This window comes from Chiloscyllium punctatum, chromosome 36 (assembly GCF_047496795.1).
Source record: "Chiloscyllium punctatum isolate Juve2018m chromosome 36, sChiPun1.3, whole genome shotgun sequence".
Taxonomy (NCBI): domain Eukaryota; kingdom Metazoa; phylum Chordata; class Chondrichthyes; order Orectolobiformes; family Hemiscylliidae; genus Chiloscyllium; species Chiloscyllium punctatum.
In genome coordinates, this window is record NC_092774.1 from 60,377,803 (window position 1) to 60,398,885 (window position 21,083).

Below are 21,083 nucleotides of genomic sequence, written 5' to 3' on the forward strand. Positions count from 1 at the left end.
TGCCCCTCTAGTTTTGTACTTCCTCTAACCTGGGGAAAAGACAGACAAAATTGAGCAGCCAGACAAAATTCAAAAACAATAAAATGTTGAGTCTCAGGAAAACAAATTTGTGGCACCAGTCTTTCTTTCTCTCCTATTAGCATTGAGACTGAAAATTTGTCGGTTACACCAACACCTCCACAGGACAGACTACGCATGCTTCTCGGTGTCAGCAAACACTGCGCATGTACGCTGGTGTCAGCAAAGTAGTGCGCATGCTCCTACCTGACAGCGGAGACAGGACGCGACATTCTTTTGATGGACCAATAGAAAGCGCCAGAAGACCGGAAGGAGTGTGGTCTTCCTGCCATTGAGAACGCCCCTATTCTCTGAATGCGGACGTTAGACCATGAATTTGTGAAGCTGTAGTTGCTGTTCTTCTCTCTCTGAATGAAGATTGAGCTTCACCTCAGACTGCAATTTTCCTCTGTCCAACATCTGTGAGTACAACACACTCTTTTCTCACCCCCTTTTCCATTTTATTTTTTCATTCTGGAGTTCAGTTCTTGACTTGCAGCAAAGTTGGTTCAGGTCTGTGTCTTAATTGGCAAACACATGGCAAATGCAGTTACACAGTGTGAAGTTATAGTCTTTCCTGTAAAATAAAAATAGAAAGGAGATGCATTGTTTAAATGGTGATATATTGGGATGTGGGACAAGTGAGAACTGCAGACGCTAGAGATCAGAGTCGAAATATGTGGCGCTGGAAAAGCACAACAGATCAGGCAGCATCCGTGGTGCAGGGCAGTCAATGTTTTGGGCAAAAACCATTCATCAGGAATGATGTGTGGACGTACAAAGGTGCCTCAGCTACCTTCTACTCAGGCTTTCTATCCCAGTCAATGCCAGTTGTCAGACAAGTGCAGCAAGCAATGAGCAAGGCAAGTGGTGTATTAGCAAGAGGAATTGAGTTCAGAAGTGGGGATGTCTTCGTGCAGTTAGGGGGTCATTGAATATATTCAAAGCTGAGTTTATCTGACTTTTGAATGTTAAAATTAGTTATGGGGGAAGGCAAGGAAATGTTTTTTAAAATATTTTATTAGAAACATTTTCAAATCTTTTACAAAACATCTATAGACAAAAAAGAACAATACCAAAATACAGAAAGATAGAGGCAGTACAATAATGTCATATCATGATACTATTAATAATGAACTAACTACTATTCTACCAGAACAACTTTACCTGCTTAGCTTAAACTAAACTTCAATCAAATTTAAAAAATAAATTAAACTGAATTCAAATTAAATTACATCACATTATTTTATTCTATTTAACTCATTACACCTCCACTGAGGCTCCCATCCCTGGGAGCTCCAGTTATTGTACCCATATTCTTTTCCCCCCAGCCTCCCTTCCCAGGGCCCCACTGGTGCCCAAACTGATTCCCATGGCATACCACGGCCCTAATCAATATTGCTGATAAGTCTGCATCCATATAATTTAGAAAGGTTTCCATGTCTTATAAAACCGCCCTGTTCAGTGGTGCACCATATTCATGTGGTAGTCTTGGGGGAGATGCTCCATCACTAGCCAACGCCACCCAGTAAGACCTGGGGTTTTTTCCGCTGTCTATTTAATTAAAATGTTCTTCCTTGTATAGTGGGTAAGAATGTTACATAGTCTCTTCCTATGTTTCCCCAGGAGAGGGCAAATTTGCTAACCCCAGAAGAAGAAATGCCAGATCCACTTTAACTTCAATCCCGAGGATGTCCTTCGGCTCCCTTACTATAGCACTCCAGTAAGTCTGGACCTTAAAACATGACCAATAGCAGTGTGTGAGAGTGCCTATAATAATTTTACATTTGGGACAACCTGGTGATACTCCTCTCTTGAACCTAGCTAGCCTTTCTGGCGCCATATGAGCCCTGTGTAAAATCTTCAATTTCAAGGCCTGTGCTTTGTTACGTATTGAAATTTTGCTCACATTTTCCCATATTTCTTTTCGATACTTCCAATGAAGTATCCTCTCGGAGTTCCTGATTCCACGTCCTACAGGTTCCCTCCACGTCCCCTAAGGCACACCCCTTTTGTAAATAATACAAAGTACTGACTGAAAGAACACCAGCACACTCGAGTACTCTTTTCTCCACTTCTGACCTGTAAAGCTGAGCAGGGACCATCATCTTTTTCTGTATATAACCCTTATCTGAAAGTACCGGAATAGGTACAATCCATATTTCTGACTTAGCTGGCTAAATGACATCAAGACCTCCCCCTTGAATAAATCTCCCAGACAGGAGATTCCCTTATTCTCCCATGACCTAAAGCCGGAGTCCATTGCCCCAGGTTTAAATCCTTGGGCTCCCACCAATGGGGTAAACGGTGAGGTCTTAAGCCAATTGCCCTCATCTTGCCTCATTATCCTCCAGGTTTTCACTGTATTTAAAATGATTGGACTCTTATACTGCTCGGTCATGGATTTCATCTTATTCATAAATAATTAGGAGACAACGTAACTGCGAGGCTTCAACATCAAGCCAAATTGACCCCGAATCACCCCCATGCCCCGCCACCCAGATAGGGGAACAAAGTGCATATTTGATGTCTCCAAGTCCAGAAGGTTCACCCCACTCCCTCACCCTGCGAGAGCTGCAATTTGGTAAACTTAATTAGGGTGCGCCTGCGACACCAAATAAAAGAACCGAGCCAACCATTGAGCCTCCGTAATACTCATCTGGGTAGCAACAACGGGAGCATTCTCAAGGGTTACAACAGGCAAGGAAGAACATTCATTTTATTCAGGGCTATTCGGCGTAACCATCATAACGGTAACCCTTCCACTGCTGCAAATCCTGCTTTATCCTCTCGAGTAATTGTACATAGTTAGCTTTATACAGCTGGTGGAAGGCAGGAGTAATAAAAATTCTCAAATACAAAAATCCTTTTGACAACCATCTAAACAGGAACTGCATTCCATCCTTCAGATCAGGCACCTCCACTAATCCCCCCACCGGCATGGCTTCCGATTTTGTAAAGTTGATCCTGTAGCCCGAAAAACAGCCAAATAAATTAATTGTTTGAATCAAATCGAGAAACTGACTCCTCCAGATTGGCCAAGAACAAAAGGACGTCATCAACATATTGGGTAATCTTATGCTCCCCATTCCCACCTCTGGCCCCACTATTTCAGGATCCCTCCTGATCGCCTCAGCTAATGGCACAATTGCCAAGATAAATAGCAGTAGTGAAAGAGGACATCCCTGTTGACTCCCTCTCCCCATATGAAAGTTATCAAACTTAGTGCCGTTTGTGATGACTGCTGCCTTAGGATCATTATACAACACCACTACCCGTCTAGCAAAATGCTCAGGGACCCCAAACAAGTACAGTCATTCCATCCGGTCAAATGCCTTGTCTGCATCTATGGAAACCACCGAACCCAGGATCAATCTTTGTGGCATACCTGCACTATGTTCAGTACCCTCCTGATATTATTGGAGGAGCTACAGCCGTTAAAACCCATCTGATCATCTTTCATAATACAGGGCAACATCTTTTCCAACCTCAGGGCCGGCAACTTGGGTAGGATTTTAAAATCTACATTCAACAGTGAAATGGGTCTGTATGAAGCATATTCTTCGGGCTCTTTCTCCTTCTTTAAAATGAAGGAGATATTAGCCTCCATAAGAGAGGGCGGAAGACAAACCTATGTGTCTGAATAGCTATACATCCTCAGAGATGGCATTTATGAATTCCTTATGGAATTCACTTGGGAACCCATCTGACCCCGGTGCATTGCTATCTGGAGATGCTTTATTGTTTCCTGCACCTCCTGTATCATCATTGGTGCATTCAATAGGGAAACCCGTTCCGCCTTTATACTAGGGAGGGGCAGGTTGTCCAAATTCAAACAGTCTTTGTTTGGCAAAGGAGACCGTTTTTTGGCACCTGTGTGTGCAATGAGTCGAGAGCAACCCTGAGAGCTGCAGCTTGACCAGTGAAGTCCTAATATAATATACTTCCTCAGCATCTATTGTTGCTCCTCCCTCGGCTTCCTTCTATTTGTTTAATATGAAATAACTAGGCCTCATAAATATGCCTTAGTGGCCTCCCACAGTATTGCCGGATTACTGGCCTTACTTGAGTTGATATCCCAGAAGACCCTGAACTTTCTTCTGATGTACTCAACGAATTTGCCATTCCTTAACAGGAATGGGTCTGTGCGCCAGTGCCGTGCATCCATTCCACCACCCTTGATTTTACCATCTAAATACACTGGCACGTGGTCTGAGACAGCTATCTGCCCAATTTTACAAGCCAGTGTTTTATCCAAAATATCTGATGACATAAAAAAGCAGTCAACTCGTGTGTGACACTTGTGTTGGTTGGAACAGAAAGTAAAGTCCCTTCCATTCAGGTGGCGATGTCTCCACACATCCACTAACCCCAACTCCTCACACTGGGGCAGCACGGTGGCTCAGTGGTTAGCTCTGCTGCCTCACAGCACCAGGGACCAAGGTCCGATTCCGGCCTTGGATGAGTATATGTGGAGTTTGCACATTCTTCCCGTGTCTGCGTGGGTTTCCTCCGGGTGCTCTGGTTTCCTCACACAGTCCAATGATGTACAGGTAAGGTGAATTGGACATGCTAAATTGCCCATGGTGTTAGGTGCATTAGTCAGAGGGAAATGGGTCTGGATGGATTACTCTTCGGAGGGTCAGTGTGAACTTGTTGGGCCGAAGGGCCTGTTTCCACACTGTAGGTAAACAAATCAAACCAATCATGTCCTCCTACTGCTTAGATCGTGCAATCATACATGCGAGGCCCCTTGTCACCCTGTCTACTTCAGGATCTATGAGGAGATTAAAATCCCCTCCTATGATAGTGCTGTGCACCCCCAAGACTCATCATTTTAGCAACTCCATCAGTTAGAAATGTAAGAGGGTGCACATTGGGGGGGGGGGGGGTGGGGAATACACATTCAGGACGCCATACTCTTATCCATGTAGTTGATCTTTAAGAATGATGAACTGTCCAATTTCGTCCTTAATTTTCTCAATTACCTGAAAAGGGAGGTTCCTTCTTATCAGTATAGCCAGTCCTCTACTCTTAGGGCATTCTTCTCCTTTAGCTCTATCATAACTCCCCCACCACCCTACCTCACCTTGCCCACAGCAAACATCCTGGATCCTTCCAACCGAGGCTGTGCCCTAACCCCAGGCAATTCACAGATGAACAAAAAACACGTTATTTACATTCTGAGAGTTAAAAATGGATGCCCATTCCCCCCCCGCCCCCGCCACACACACACCCCTTCTCCATATATCTTAACCACAGGTATCGCCACCCCCAAACCAAAACCAAAAGGACAGCAGTTAAAACAAAAGTCCTCGCATAATGCACAACTGACCGATATACTAAATAATTCCGGTTTTACATCAAGGCAGTATGGAGAAGCCGATAACCACGAAAAAAATGGAGAGAGAGAAAAGAAAAGATGGGACAGAAAGAACTGCACCATTGTCTGTATCGATGGCCCCATCCCAACCTGAGTTCTTGAATTCAGAGAATTCACAAAGTCCTTCACCTTTTCTGCTGAATCAAAATGATATACCGCCCCCCCATGAGCAAAATGTAACACGGCCAGGGACCTCAAGGAACAGTGAATGTTCAGATCCCTTAATTTTCTCTTAACTTCATCAAAAGCCCTTTCTCTTCTTAATTCTGGCTCCTGAGAAGTCCTGAAAAGATATTATTCTTGAGCCTTTAATGCACAAAGCCTGTGGATCTCTTCCCAGTCTTCTTGCTGTTTCAATCATTAACTGTTTTTCTTTATAATGCAGGAGTCGCACAAGGACCATGCGGGGGCGTGGGTCTGGTCCTGACCTGTACATTGCAATCCGGTGGGCCCGCTCCAAACTCAACAGGCCCGACTCCAACTCCAGCCCTAAGAACATCAGGAACCACTTCTCCAGGATTCCAATGAGGTCTTCGCCTTCCTCACGTTCCAGAAGACCCACGAGCTGTAAGCTTTTTCTCCTACTTTAGTTTTCCAGGGCGTCCACTTGCTCCTGAAGGACCCGAACCTGGTCTTCCAGCGTTTGGATCCTTCCTCCTGAGACCTCCGCCACGGTCCTCTCCTCTGCTGCCTTTACTCTTTGGGCCAACATTTGAATTTCCTGACCATGCTTTTCCAGCGTGGCAGATAGTGGTTCCACTGCTGCTTCAATCTTATCTCGGAATTTGCCAAACTCCGAGAGTAACTGCTGCTGCCCCATTAAATCCAAGGGGACTGCCCTGGGAGTTTGAGCAATGGCGCCAGGCACCCCCGATGTAGTAGGTGAGTGCCCTGCCTGCTGCACTCCTTTTGGCCCCTTTCCTTCATTTGCTTTCATCCTGGTCTTAAAGCTGTCAAACCACAATTTTAGCAGCTCCAGATGTTCACTAAGTTTATAGGAGTATTTTTTTCTCCTAAGGATGGTTAACGAGGGGGTGGGGGGTAAATGTCCACATTGCCATAGGATATAGCACAGAGCCCAACACAGCAGACCACTCAGACCACCGCCATCTTGGATCTCCAAGAAAATGGTTTTCAGACCCCAGTAGAGAACAGCTACAGGATCCTACAGCACAGAAACAGACCCTTCAGTCCAACTAGTCCATGCTATGTTCTCAAATTAAACTGGTCCATTTGCCAGTGATTGGCCCATATCCCTCCGAACCTTTCCTTTTCATGTACTTATCAAAATGTCTTTTAAACATTGTTACTGTACCTACATCCACCACTTCCTCTGAACATTGATTCCACACACTAACCACTTTCCTAAAAAAACGATTCTCCTCATGTCATTTTAAAATCTTTCTCCTCTCCCCTTCAAAATTTGCTCCCTCATCTTGAAACCCCCACCCTCGGGAAAGGACACCTGCTGGTCACCTCATCTATACCCCTCACAATCTTATAATCCTCTATAAAGTCACCTCTCAACCTCCGACACTCCAGTGAAAAAACATCTCAACCTATCCACCCAGATGTAAGTATATTCCTATCCAGTTATGATCTGTTCAGTGCTGGTGCAGGCTCGAAAAACCAAATGGTCTACCTCTGCTCCCAATTCTGTCACACTGTGTGAGACCATAAGACATGAGAACAGAAATTACGCCATTCAACGCATCGAGTCTGCTCCGCCATTCAATCATGGCTGATAAATTTCTCAACCTCATTCCCCTGCTTTCTCCCCATTACCTTCGATTCCCTTGATACTCAAGAAGATATCTATCTCAGTCTTAAATATACTCGGTGACCTGGCCTCCTGTGGCAATGAATTTTATAGATTCAGCACTCTCTGGCTGAAGACATTTCTTCTTATCTCCATTCTGAAAAGTCTTCCCCTTACTCGAAGGCTGTGCCCTGAAGTTCTAGTTTCTCCTACCAATGGAGACATCTTGTCAATGTCCACTCTGTCCTGGCTGTTCAGTACTCTGTCTGTTTCAGTTAGACCCCCCCCCCCACCCCCGAGTGTGGGCCTGTTAATCAGCATGGACCAGACCCTTCAGGATGAGGTACAGAGGAATTAGGTTCAGCAAAGTGAGAGTGGGGTAGAGTCTGAGGGATGGAGATTTTCAGCTTTCTGTGAATGAAAGAGGAAAGAAGGTTTGATATAAATTAGAATTGATGAGATAGGCTGATGGGCCAAGGAGTGGCAGATGGAGTTTAATTTAGATGAGTATGAGATTTTGCGTTTTGGTAAGGCAAATCAGGGCAGGATTTATACACCCAATTCTAAGGTCCTGGGCAGTGAAGCAGAACAAAAAGACCTTGGAGAGCAGGTTCATAGTTCCTTGAAAGTGGAGTAGCATGTAGATCAGATAATGAAGGAGCTGTTTGATATGCTTTCCTCCATTGGTCAGTAAATTGAGTTAGACCATGTTTTGGAATACCACACATATTTCTGATCTCCCTGCTGCAGGAAAGATGTTGTGATACTTGAAAGAGTTCAGAAGGAATTTACAAGGCTGTTGCCAGAGTTGGAAGGTTTGAGCTCCAGGGAAAGGCTGAAGAGACTGGGTCTATTTTCCCTGGAGTGTTGGAGGCTGAGGGGTGACGTTATAGAAGTTCATAAGGGACATGGATAGGATGCATAGCCAAGATCATTTCCCAAGGGTATGTAAGTCCAAAAGTATAGGGCATAGGTTTGAGATGAGAGGGGGAAGATTTAAAAATAACCTGAGGGGAAACTTCCTCACAAAGATGGTGATGTCTCTGTGGAATGAGCTACCAAAGGAAGAGATGGAGGCTGGTACAATTACAACATATTAAAAGGCATCTGGATGGGTACTTGAATAGGAAGGGTTTTGAGGGATATGGGCCAAATGCTGGCAAATGAGACTGGATTAATTTAGGATATCTGGTCGGTACCATTGATTGGGCCGAAGGGTCTGTTTCTGTGCTGTATGACTCTAATGGTCTTCAGTAAAAGTAGAAGTGTGGTTGTGAAGACTAGACTTCCAGAGTAGTTTTCAAAGATGTTTTGCCCTGACTGGGAGCAGAAGTTACAATGAAATCTTTCATTTGTGAGACAGCAACTGAGTGAGGGAGCACATCTGGAATTCTGGTGGAAAGTGGGAATTCATTGCACTGTGGGGATGAAGTGCTTTCAGGTTTACTGGCAGTTAGTAGAGTGTGCTGAGTGGAGAACCTAGCGAAGGGTTAGGTGGGTTTTTGTTTTAAACTGCTCATTTCATTCAGCCTTCAACATTGTATTTCCAACACTGTCCATCAGAAGGTGCAGTGAATCAGTAACTGGTATCGTTAGAAGCCTTACGATTTTCAGTACTGCAGGTATTTCATTGTTTCATCAGCATTGTAAAGGTTACAGGCAGCAGTGGGAGGTGTGGGCTGGATTCACTCGAAATGATTAAGCAGTTACAGAACACACATACGAGAGGGCAGGGTGGGACTTGTCTTTCGATTTGCAGAAAGTGAGAGGTTCTGGGAGCTGTCATCCGGAGCGCGCACAACCTTGGTAAATCATTGAAGCCCAAGGTGTGGAATCAGGCCATTCAGCTCATAAAGGTAACGCTGATCCCTCTGAAGACCATGCCACCCAGACCCACCCCCACCCCACCTATCCTGTCCTGTCATTTCTGCTGGTGAATTAGACTAGGACTAGGGGACATGGCTTCAAGATTAGGGAGAGTAGATTTAGGACAGAGATGAGGAAGAATTGCTTTCCCTGGAATGTGGTGAATCTATGGAATTCTCTGCCCAAGGAAGCAGTAGCAGCAGCTTTATTAAATATATTCAGTATATAGTTTGCTGGGTTATTGCATTATCGGGAATTAAAGGGTAGTTGGGACAATGTAGATAGGAGGAGCTGAGATGATGATCTCAATGAATGGCAGAGCAGGCTGGATGGGCCAAATGGCCTACTCCTGCTTCTATTACTGTGAAACTATAACTGTGCATTTCCCTTGGCTAACCCACCTAACCTGCACATCCCTGGGCACAATGGGCAATTTAGCATGGCTAATCCAAATCAAGGCCAGTGAGCAGTGTGGTGATGTGGAAAATGAATGTTAGAGAACGATAAAAAGGGACAAGGAGGATAAAAGTACCAGCAATCAAAGCTGGATTCAAAAGATCACAAAAAATAAAAGTAAAAGCTGAATGTGTGCTGCATTGTAATAAAAGTGAATGAATTGGCTGCACACATTGAAGAGAATAATTATAATCTGAGACTCCTTACAGAGAAGTTTAATGGGAAGCTCGGTAAAGGTAGATGGTTGGCATTGTTAATCAAAGCACTGATCACAGGGTAGTCTGGTGTCAGCTCGGATTTCAGGTCCTGATTTCTCTGTCCTCTTTGATCTTCCTGTTCCCACAGAGTAAGGTGTCGTATCTCCTCAGCTCTGCTGGGTTTTTGCTGAAGCTTTGACCCCCTTTTCCACCTTCCAGAACAATAAAACATTCAGTCACTCTAGGCCCAACCCACATTGCCCCAGCCTGTCAACCATCCAGACAGAGAGACTCATCGTAGTGGGGAATAAACAAGAAAAATGAAACAAAATTAGAAATAAATAGGTGAGTGTGTTTAATGTTTGTTCATTGGGAAGTAAGCCAGAAATAAAGGTCTCCCAGGATTCTTATGGTACCCAACTTGAGGAATTCTCTCTCCCTTACATCTAACTATTAGTACCCAACTCTGATTTATAACAACATTTACAGAAATAAAGCATTTGTTATCAAACAGACAGAGATAAACAGCATAGACATAGACATTTGCTTTCTCTCATGCACGCACACATGCATATAAGTGTACAGGGTGAATTTGTATTTGCAGAATTATATTTATGGATACATAGAACATTACAGCGCAGTGCAGACCCTTCGGCCCTCAATGTTGCACCGACCTGTGGAACCAATCTGAAGCTCATCTAACCGACACTATTCCATTCTCGTCCATATGCCTATCCAATGACCATTTAAATGCCCTTGACGTTGGCGAGTCTACTACTATTGCAGGCAGTACGTTCCACACCTCTACTACTCTGAGTAAAGAAACTACCTCTGACCATCTGTCCTATATCTATCACCCCTCAATTTAAAATTATATCCCCTCGTGCTAGCCATTGCCATCCAAGGAAAAAGGCATTCACTGTCCAATCAATCTAACTCTCTGATTATCTTATGTCTCAGTTAAGTCATCTTACAATCTTCTTCTCTCTAACCAAAACAGCCGCAAGCCCCTCAGCCTTTCCTCCTAAGACCTTCCCTCCATACCAGGTAACATCCTAGTAACTCTCCTCTGAACCTTTCCCAAAGCTTCCACATCCTTTCTATAATGCGGTGACCAGAACTGTACGCAATACTCCAAATCTGGCCGCACCAGAGTTTTGTACAGCTGCAGCATGATCTCATGGTTCTGAAACTCAATCCCTCTACCAACAAAAGCTAACACACCGTATGCCTTCTTAACAGCCCTATCAACCTGGGTAACTTTCAAGGATCTACGTACTTGGACACCAAGATCTCTCTGCTCATCTATACTACCAAGAGTCTTACCATTAGCCCAGTACTCTGCATTCCTGTTGCTCTTTCCAAAGTGAATCACCTCACACTTTTCTGCATTAAACTCCATTTTCCACCTCTCAGCCCAGCCCTGCAGCTTATCTACGTCCCTCTGTAACTGACAACATCCTTAGTCAGTATCCACAACTCTACCGACTTTAGTGTCATCCGCGAATTTACAAACCCACCTTCTATGCCCTCATCCAGGTCATTAATAAAATGACAAAGAGCAGTGGACCCAAAACAGATCCTTGTACCTTACTAGTAACTGAACTCCAGGATGAATATTTCCCATCAACGACCACCCTCTGTCTTCTTTCAGCTAGCCAATTTCTGATCCAAACATTTGATTTTATTCAAAAAATGCGCAATCTGCTGGCAGTCAATGCAGTCAGTGCATGCATATAATATTTTGTAAACTTCACTTTGGAAACAGAACTTGTCAGATTCAACATTGGGATACAGACTGACTGTGACCTCATACCTTTAATGCATTGTCTGAGCTGAGGTGTCACCTTTTGTTACAAAACTTATGTTATCTCGAGAAGGTGATTTGTAAGAAGTTCTGAGATTTACATATTAATGATACCTACAACCCATTCTAAAAGACTAAAGACAGATGGTTTGCCACGTCTGTATGTTTAGTTTCTCACTGGTGTTGGTGTCAATGCCTTGACCCCGTGTCTGGATGTTTCTAAAGACGCTGTATTGCAGTTTTATCCTGAACTTACAGTTTTTCTTTGCTTCCCAAAATCAGATCTGCTCACACTGAGCAGTATCCCAATGTCGTGAAAGATGTTAACTTTCAGGTAGAGTTATTCAAAAGCGATGTTTTTTTTTAACTTTTTTGGCACTGTAAGATCCTGAATTAGCATCCTTCAGGAAAATTAGAGTGGAGTGAGAATGGATAGGGGGAGAGACATTGGGATGGTGCTTTCAATTTTGTGGAATAACAAAAGAAAAGATTGTTCTGCAGAAAAAGAATTGCTTGTTCTGAATTTCTACCCTGGACTGATGTTAAAGTGGAGATTTAAGACCACCCAGGGAATCCCTTGTGGACTCAGACCTGTAAAGCCTCCCTCTTGGTTCGTCCTGGAAATCGTACTGTTTGGAAGTCTGGAATAAAAACCTGTTTTGGACAGTTTAGTATAATTTTAGTTATCCTCTTTATTCACTGAAAGCATCACTGTGCCAACATAACATTGATTCCTATAAGGTAAACTAACTTGGTTCTAATAATCTAGGAGAGTAGGTTACCAGCTGTTCAATTGCCCAGCAGGCTACCCCAATGTATTGATACAAAGTGGCTTCCTTTGTACAATATTTTGAAAAAGAAATTGCATGTTCTTAATTAGACAGATAATAGTGAAAGACAATAATTCATAAGGAAGAAAAGCGAATTGACAGGTCTGTGAAGCTTGACTAATCACTCCGACAGGCCCTAAGCCATTCGTCAGGTGGGATAAACAGCTGAGTTAGGCGCCTGCTAGTGAGATAAACTCCTCTCATAAAGAGGTACCAGTCTCAGCTAATTGGAGAGTTCACAAGATAACCTTGCACAGCTCACATTGTCAGATACATTTCTTTTATAAAACAGCTTCTTAGTAAGGAGGGCAAACGTTCAATCATAAAATGGCTTCCCGACACATTGTGCAAGAATCTCTTCAATATTCGACCTTGAATAATTTCTAAGCTAGGAGCAGACTCCTGCTTTTTAAGCACTAAACCATTCTGTACCTGAGGCAGAGATGTTACCGTAAGGTTGCACTCAAACTGATTCATTTGTCTTCGAATGAAACATGCCTACTTTTCAAGTTTGTGATTCAAATTCAAATAAGACATAAGATCTAATTAGTTAGAATTGACAGTGGGGCAGTCCGTAAAAACAGCAAGTAATTTAAAGCTTTATCAGTATTTCCTTTTATAGAATTTGCATTTCATAACCAGAATTGGCTTCTCAAAATGCAATTAAATTCGATCCATACCAGCTAAGCACTAAGAGTTAATTTTCTACTGGATTCAACAGCCTCAGCACTAAAATGGTGTCTATCTCTAGTGTCCTTTTGAACTCTCAAGTCAGGGTTTTGTAACAGCAAAGATTTATTTTCTCTGTGACTGCCCTTCTTGCAAGGGGTATACAAATCCATTATAATTGACAGCAACTGAGTGTTAATTACAAAGTTTTTGATAGTACCGAGTTTCGTTTCAGGGTCAGAACCAAACACTGTCATTAATTTCACAAGGGAACGGCTGTGAATGTTATCACTTGGTGTCCTGTTCAAACAGATTCACCGATGCTAAGGCAAACCTTCTTAATTGTCTTACAGCATCCTGTTATCACTTGGTAAGCCCAGGTGTCCCTATCTTTTACATTCTTTAAGATGCCCCCCTTTTCTGAGCCTTGCTGTCTGTCTATTTTCTGGTGTAATAAGTGTGTTCTATAATTCATCATTACATTTAGTCTAAATGTTTAAAGACAAGTTTTAAGGCTATAGACCTTCTCAGTGACAATGATGACTTTTATAGTCTCTTTTTACAGAGTATTTGATCTGAAAACTGAAGTTTAAAAATCAACAGATGAAGGGCTTATGCCCAAAACGCCGACTCTCCTGCTCCTCAGATGCTGCCTGACCTGGTGTGCTTTTCCGCACTTTTTGACTCTGACTCTCCAGCGTCTGCTGTCCTCAATTTCAAGTCAATGTTTGACAGTCATTCAGTCCATTGGGACTGGAACGAGTTTTGACTAAGATTCTGTGAGAAGGAGCAAAGTCTTTTGGTCCCTGCTTCAGTACGTTTTCAGCATCAATGGGACTGAATGAGAGACCCTACTGTTACAGCGTACTGAGTGTGGAACCGAAAACAGTTATCCAGCCTGGAAAGAGGAATTCACGGCAGGGAGGGACTGTACACGTGTTTGTGTGCCGCTGAAGCTTCAGCCATGGAGAAACCAGAGGAATCCCGCTCATTGGAGAAACCTTGGAAGTGTGGCGACTGTGGGAAAGCCTTCCATGTCCCGTCTGTCCTGGAGGCTCATCAGCGCAGTCACACTGGGGTCAGGCCATTCTCCTGCCCTGAGTGCGGGAAGGGGTTCAGCAGTTCCTCCACCCTGCTGAGGCACCGACGGGTCCACACAGGGGAGAGGCCCTTCAGCTGCCCTGAGTGCAGGAAGGCTTTCAGCAATTCCTCTGACCTACTGAAGCACCAGCGGGTCCACACCGGGGAGAGGCCATTCGCCTGCCCAGAGTGTGGGAAGGGGTTCAGCAGTTCCTCCGCCTTGCTGACCCACCGGCGGGTCCACACAGGGGAGAAGCCCTTCAGCTGCCCTAAGTGTGGGAAGGCCTTCACCCAGGCCTTTTCCCTGCTGAGGCACCAGAGTGTCCACACAGGGAAGAGGCCATTCACTTGCCCAGTGTGCGGGAAGGGGTTCAGCGATTCCTCCGCCCTGCTGACCCACCAGCGGGTCCACACAGGGGAGAGGCCTTTCAGCTGCCCTGAGTGTGGGAAGGCCTTCACCCATGCCTCCAACCTGCTGACCCACCGGTGGGTCCATACCAGGGACAGGCCCTTCAGTTGCCCCGAGTGTGGGAAGGCCTTCAGCAATTTCTCCCACGTGCTGATCCACCGGCGGGTCCACACCGGGGAGAGGCCATTCGCTTGTCCTGAGTGCGGAAAGGCCTTCAGCAATTCCTCTGACTTACTGAAGCACCAGCGAGTCCACACTGGGGAGAGGCCCTTCAGCTGCCCTGAGTGCGGGAAGGCCTTCACCCAGGCCTGCAACTTGCAGAGGCACCAGCGGGGGCACCAGCGTTCCCAACAATCGGATTCTGCCGGTGAGGCTGCTGTGGGTCACCCCCAGGACTGAACCTCCTGCCCAGTCTGACAGTGGGAGAGTTGGTGCTTGTTTTGTTTTCTGCTGGACTGTACCCACTCCCACGGTGGCTCAGTGGTGAGTAGCATTGCCTCACAGTGCCAGGGACCCGGCTTTGATTCCACTGTTGGGGCAACTATCTGTGTGGAGTTTGCACATTCTCCTTCTGTGCCTGCGTGGGTTTTCTCTGGGTGTTCCGGTTTCCTCCCACAGCCCAAAGGTGTGCAGGTAGGGTGGATTGGTGAAGTTAAATTGTCCCAGTGTACAGGGATGTGTAGGTGTGGTGCATTAGTCAGGGGAAATGTCGAGTAATAGGGTAGGGAAATGGGTCTGGGTGGGTGACTCTTCAGAGGGTCAGTTTGAACTTGTTGGGCTGAAGGACCTGTGTCCACACTGTAGGGATTCTGTGATTCTATGAACTTTGATCCATTGGGTGCTACTGCTCATTGAGCCCAGGACTGCACGTTCCCACTGAAACAATCTGCACAAACCAAAGCCTGTGAGACCAATGGAGCAGAAGTTAGGCCATTCAGCCCATCGAGTCTGCTCTGCCATTCGTTAGAGACAAAAACAAGCTGCAGATCCTGGAATCCAAAGTAGACAAGCAGGAGGCTGGGAGAACACAGCAAGCCAGGCAGCACCAGCAGTGAAGTCAGTGTTTCAGGTATTAACCCAAATCATTGACTTCTCCACCAGAAATGATTTACCAGGATGTTGCCGAGAGTTTGGGCTACAGGGAGAGGTTGAATAGATTGGGGCTGTTTTCCCTGAAGTGTCAGAGGTTGAGGGGTGACCTTATATGGGTTTATAAAATCATGAGGAGTATGGATAGGGTAAATAACAAGGTCATTTCCCTGGAGGTTGGGTAGTCCAGAACCAGAGGGTTTATGGTGAGAGGGGAAAGATTTAAATGGGACCTAAAGGGCAACCTTTTCATGCAGGGGGTGATGCATGGATGGAATGAGCTGCCAGAAGATGTGGTGGAGGCTGGTACAATGACAGCCTTTAAATAGCATCTGGATGGGGACATGAATAGGAATGGTTGAGAGGGATATAGGCCAAGTGCTGGAAACCGACCCTTTGGTCCAACCCATTCATGCTGACCAGATATCCTCAATTAATCTAGTCCCATTTGCCAGCACCCCTCGAAACTCTTCCTGTTCATACACCCATCCAGGTGCCTTTTGATTAGATTCCCTACAGCGTTAGTACAGGCCCTTCGGCCCAACAAGTCCTCACTGACCCTCCGAAGAGTAACCCACCCTAACACCACAGGCAACTTAGCATGGGACCTCAAGGGACAAGTTTTCACACAGAGGGTGGTGCATGTACAGAATGAGCTGCCAGGGGAAGTTGTGGAGGCTGGTACAATGACAACATTTAAAAAGCATCTGGATGGGTATATGAGCTAAATGCTGACAAATGGGAGTAGATTAAATGTTGGATGTCTGGTCATTCTGGACGAGTTATACCGAAGGGTCTGTTTCAGTGCTGTACATCTCTACGACCATCTCTACGGCCTCTCGGGTTCACACACAAAGAATCTGTCAGTAACGTTGGGTTTCAGAGTTCGGTTGAAGCAATGTGGTATCTTTTGGAGACTTCGAGTCAAAAGAAATGCACAGCAGGGAAACAGACCCTTCAGTCCAACTCGTCCATGCTGACTGCATATCCCAAATTAATCTCATCCCATTTGCCAGAACTAGTCCGTATCCCTCTAAACTCTTCCTATTCATGTTCCAATCCAGATGCCTTTTAAATGTTGAAATTGTACCAGCCTCCACCACTTCCTCTGGCAGCTCATTCCATACATACACCACTCTCTCCGTGAAAAGGTCTCCCCTCAGGTCCCTTTTAAATCTTTTCCCCCTCATCCTAAACCTCCAGTTTTGGATTCCCCATCCTGGGGAAAAGATTTTGACTATTTACCCTATCTGTGCCCCTCATAATTTTATAAATATCTACCAGGTCACTCCTCAGCCTCCGATGTTCCAGGGAAAAATACCTGCAACTTATTCAATCTCTCCCTGTAACTCAAACCCTCCAACCTCCGAACCGTCCATTTAAATCTTTTCTGAACCCTTTCAAGTTTCACTACATCCTTCCTGGAGACACAATTTGCAGGTGTTCAGTGTTATGGACCAGGCCAGATCCCCTCAAAACATTCTGGGAAGGTAGCCCAGACCCTAACGTTTTTTTGTTGTTTTAGGCAGAGGTATCCAGGAGTGATGTAGCTGGTCAAATCACTTGGCTTCCAGGAAAACAATTTATTTACACACCGCCAAATGAAACCTTTGTGACCACTCCACTGACCTGTGTTGCCACCTTCAGGGTACAATCGACTGAACGCCCAAATCTCTAACTCCCCCTCACGAGAGCCAAAAGTCCTCAGTTCTATTGAGAGGGGAAAATTGGATGTCAGTCATCTCTGTATTAGAGAATGCATCATTTAAAAAAAATCTGAGAAGGGCATTCCTGACAGAAGATTCAACAGAAGGTGGCACAGAGTATTCCAAGAGACACGTAACCTGGCTGTAATCTGAGAGACTAAATTCTATTTCTTGTTACAAGAGGGAATTATATTTATTGGATCAGCATATCACGAGAACCTTGTTTTATTCTGAAACAGTCAGTAGTTAGAAGAGATTTATTTGGTTTGTTAATAGTTTAGTTCATCTGTTCACCGTTACTGTTAGATAAATAAATGGATTTTTGTTGATTTTAAAGTGTCAGGGATTTATTTTTAAACATTAGAGCAGGTTACACCACTTTTCACATTAATTTTACAGATTATAGGATGATGCGCTTCTCTTTGGGTGTTTTGGTTTGAGATCTCTGGTGGGGTGGGAGTTGGTGTCAGCTTTCCCTTTCTAACAGTATTGACGTGATGTCATACTGAATGCAGTGGAGTCAATATTAATCCCAGCCTCTTGCTCTGGTTGTGGGTGAATCACCTTAATTTGGCCACTGACTCAGAAACAACACACAGAACCAACTGCTGAAACAATGATTCACACTTCATTGCACGTAGCAACCAAAACTAAAAACCCTCAAGTCAGCAAGTTCAGTCTCACGGCTGCCACCCTCCCCCCACCCGGCTATCACCTGATTGCTGGCAGAATTTAACAGAGTTTCCATCGACAGTGCCCATCTCTGGAAGGGTCAAGGGGTTTGACGCAATATTGTTCTTCCAATACTGCTGCTGCATCGTTCTGGAGCGAGAACGTAGAACAATAGAGCACAGTTCAGACCCTTCAGCCCTCAATGTTGTATCAGCCTTTTATCCAACTTGAAGATGAGACTAGCCTGCACACCCCTCAATTTACTGCCATCCATGTGCTTGTTCAGCAGTCGCTTAAATGTCCTTAAATGTATCTGACTCTCATTCCAACCCTGGAAGTGCATTCCATGCACTCACCATTCAGAGTAAAAAACCTACCTCTGACATCTCCCCTAAACCTTCTTCCAATTACTTTAAAATTATGTCCTATCATTTCTGACCTGGGGAAAAAGTCTCTAGCTATTCGTTCTATCTATGCCTCTCAACATATAGTACACCTCTATAAAGTCACCTCTCATCCTTCTTCGCTCCAATGAGAAAGGCCCTAGCTCCCCCAACCTAAGCCATGCCCTCCATTCCAGGCAGCATCGAGGTAAATCTTCTCTGTACCCTCTCTCAGCTTACACAGCTTCCTGTTGTGGTTCTGTTCGCCGAGCTGGGAATTTGTGTTGCAGACATTTCGTCCCCTGTCTAGGTGACATCCTCAGTGATTGGCAGCCTCCTGTGAAGCGCTTCTGTGATGTTTCCTCTGGCATTTTCCCAACGCATCTTTCCTAAAATTAGGAGACTAAAAGTGAACACAATATTCCAAGTGTGATCTAACCAGTACTCCATACAGCTGCAGCATAACCTTGCAGCTCTTAAGCTCAAACTCCCTGCTAATGAAAGCCAACACACTGTACACCTTCGTAACAAGCTTATCAACCTGGGTGGCAACTTTGAGCGATCTATGGACTTGGACTCCAAGATCCCTCTGTTCCACCACATGGTCAAGAATCCTGCCTTTAACCCCATAGGTTGAACAAACAGAGGAGTTTGGTGAAATGAGAATCATTAGATAAATGCTATTGAGCGAACTGATGGTGCTATGGGCTGGCAAATCTCTGGGTTCAGGTGGATTTCATCATAGAATTTTAAAAGGTGGCTAATGAGTTCATATTTGCATTAATGTTAATTTTCCAAGATTTATTAGATTCAGGCAAGTTTTCCTCAGACTGGAGAGTAACATATTTAATATTTCTGTTCTCGAAGGGAAAGATGTGGTCCCTTGGGTCTATGTGGAAAGAGACCATTTGGCCGATCAAGTCCTGCACCAACCCTCAAGTGCATCCCACCCAGATCCAGACTGCCACCCTACTCCCGTAACCCTGCATTGAGCATGGCTAACTCACCTAGCTTGGACATCCAAGGACATTACACAATCCAGCATGGCTAATCCACCCAACCTACACATCTTTGGACTGTGGAGTCCCCAGTGGAAACTCACAAAGACATAGACAGAACATGCAAACTCCAGATCGTCGACTCAAGGCTGAAATCAAATAGGTGTCTCTGGCCATGAGAGGGAGCCACTGTGCCACCATGCTGTCCTCAAGGAATTCTTTGAAAGAGGATGTAAATTGAAGCCTGTGGATATACTGAACTTGAATATCCTAAAGGTGTTTGACATGTTTTCACAAAAAGCATATTGCACAGAGGAGCTCATGGTGTAAAGTATAGTTATAGAACATCAACTGACTGGCAGAAAACAGAATATGCAAAAATGGTTCTTATGTCAAATTGGTTGTATATGACAACGTATGGTGGGGTGCCAACAGGCATCTCTGCTGGCTCCTCAACTTTCTACAATTATATAGATGACTTACAGGAGGGGATCAAAGGTATGTGGTTACATTTGCAGGCAACACAAAGATAGATGGAGATGTACATTGTGGGGATGACATGTCAATTGTGCAGATTGATAGATTGGTTAAATAAATAAGCAAAACTCTTGCAAGTGGTGTACAATATGGTAAAATGCAATTTGTTACCTACTTGGAGAACAACTGCATAATTCTGAGATGCAGAGGGATCCGGGGGCCTTGCAAATAAGTCACAAGTTAGAATGCAAGCACAGCAAGTGATTAGAAAGGCCAATGACAGAAATGTAAGGCGATTATGCCTCAGTTACAGAGCAATGGTGGGACTACATCTTGAACACGGTGCTCAGTTTTGATATCCTTACCGAAGGAAGAATGAAAATGCATTAAAGGCAATTCACAGAAGGTAAACTAGATTGACACCCACAATGAACAGACTGTCTAATGGAAAATCATTAGACAGACAGGTCTGAATTTCAACCAGAGTTTGGAATAGCAAGGGGTGATTCGATTGAAGTTTCTTTGAGCCTGAATGGTCTTCAAAAGATGGATGTTGAAGGATGTTTACTTCCTGTTGTGAACGAACAATTAGATCACCCATTTATAGAGTCTTAGAGATGTACAACACAGAAACAGACCCTTCGGTCCAACCCGTCCATGCTGACCAGATATCCCAACCCAATCCAGTCCCACCTGCCAGTACCTGGCCCATATCCCTCCACACCCTTCCTATTCATATACCCATCCAAATTCCTCTTAAATGCTGCAATTGTGCCAGCCTCCACCACTCCTCTGGCAGCACATTCCATACACATACCAATCTGTGTGTGAAAGTTACCTTTAAGGTCTCTTTTATATCTTTCCCCTCTCACCCTAAACCTATGTCCTCTAGTTCAGGACTCTCCGACACCAGGGAAAAGACTTTGCCTATTTATCCTATCCATGCCCTCATAATTTTGTAAACCTCTATCAGGTCACCCTTAACCTCCGATGCTCCAGCAGCTCAAATCCTCCAACCCCTGGCAACATACTTGTAAATAGTTTCTGAACCCTTTCAAGTTTCACAACATCTTTCCAACAGGAAGGAGACCAGAATTGCACGCAATATTCCAACAGTGGGCTAACCAATGTCCAATACGCCGCAACATGTCCTCTCAACTCCTGTACTCAATACTCTGACCAATAAAGGAAAGCATACCAAATGCCTTCTCCACTATCCCATCTACCTGCAACTCCATTTTCAAG

The 21,083-nt window shown here is 44.6% G+C and overlaps 1 protein-coding gene across 2 annotated transcripts; it reads left to right on the forward strand.

Annotated features, from left to right (window-relative positions):
* Nucleotides 1-356: 356 nt before the first annotated feature.
* LOC140460558 (uncharacterized) lies at nt 357-19,975 on the forward strand. 2 transcript variants are annotated; one of them, XR_011954192.1, is made up of 3 exons: nt 357-479; nt 5,826-6,007; nt 19,231-19,975. XR_011954192.1 is itself a non-coding variant. In XM_072555142.1 (2 exons), the coding sequence occupies exon 1, from the start codon at nt 13,989-13,991 to the stop codon at nt 14,910-14,912; it is 924 nt and encodes a 307-aa protein (XP_072411243.1). In that variant the 5' UTR covers nt 13,986-13,988; the 3' UTR covers nt 14,913-14,996; nt 19,231-19,975. The 2 variants fall into 2 exon arrangements, 1 of the variants encoding a protein (XP_072411243.1); XM_072555142.1 differs by lacking the exons at nt 357-479; nt 5,826-6,007 and adding an exon at nt 13,986-14,996.
* The last annotated feature ends 1,108 nt before the right edge of the window (nt 19,976-21,083 follow it).

Excerpts from the sequence above, each read along its gene's own strand:
- LOC140460558 (XM_072555142.1), top strand. The coding sequence starts at position 13,989 with ATGGAGAAACCAGAGGAATCCCGCTCATTGGAGAAACCTTGGAAGTGT.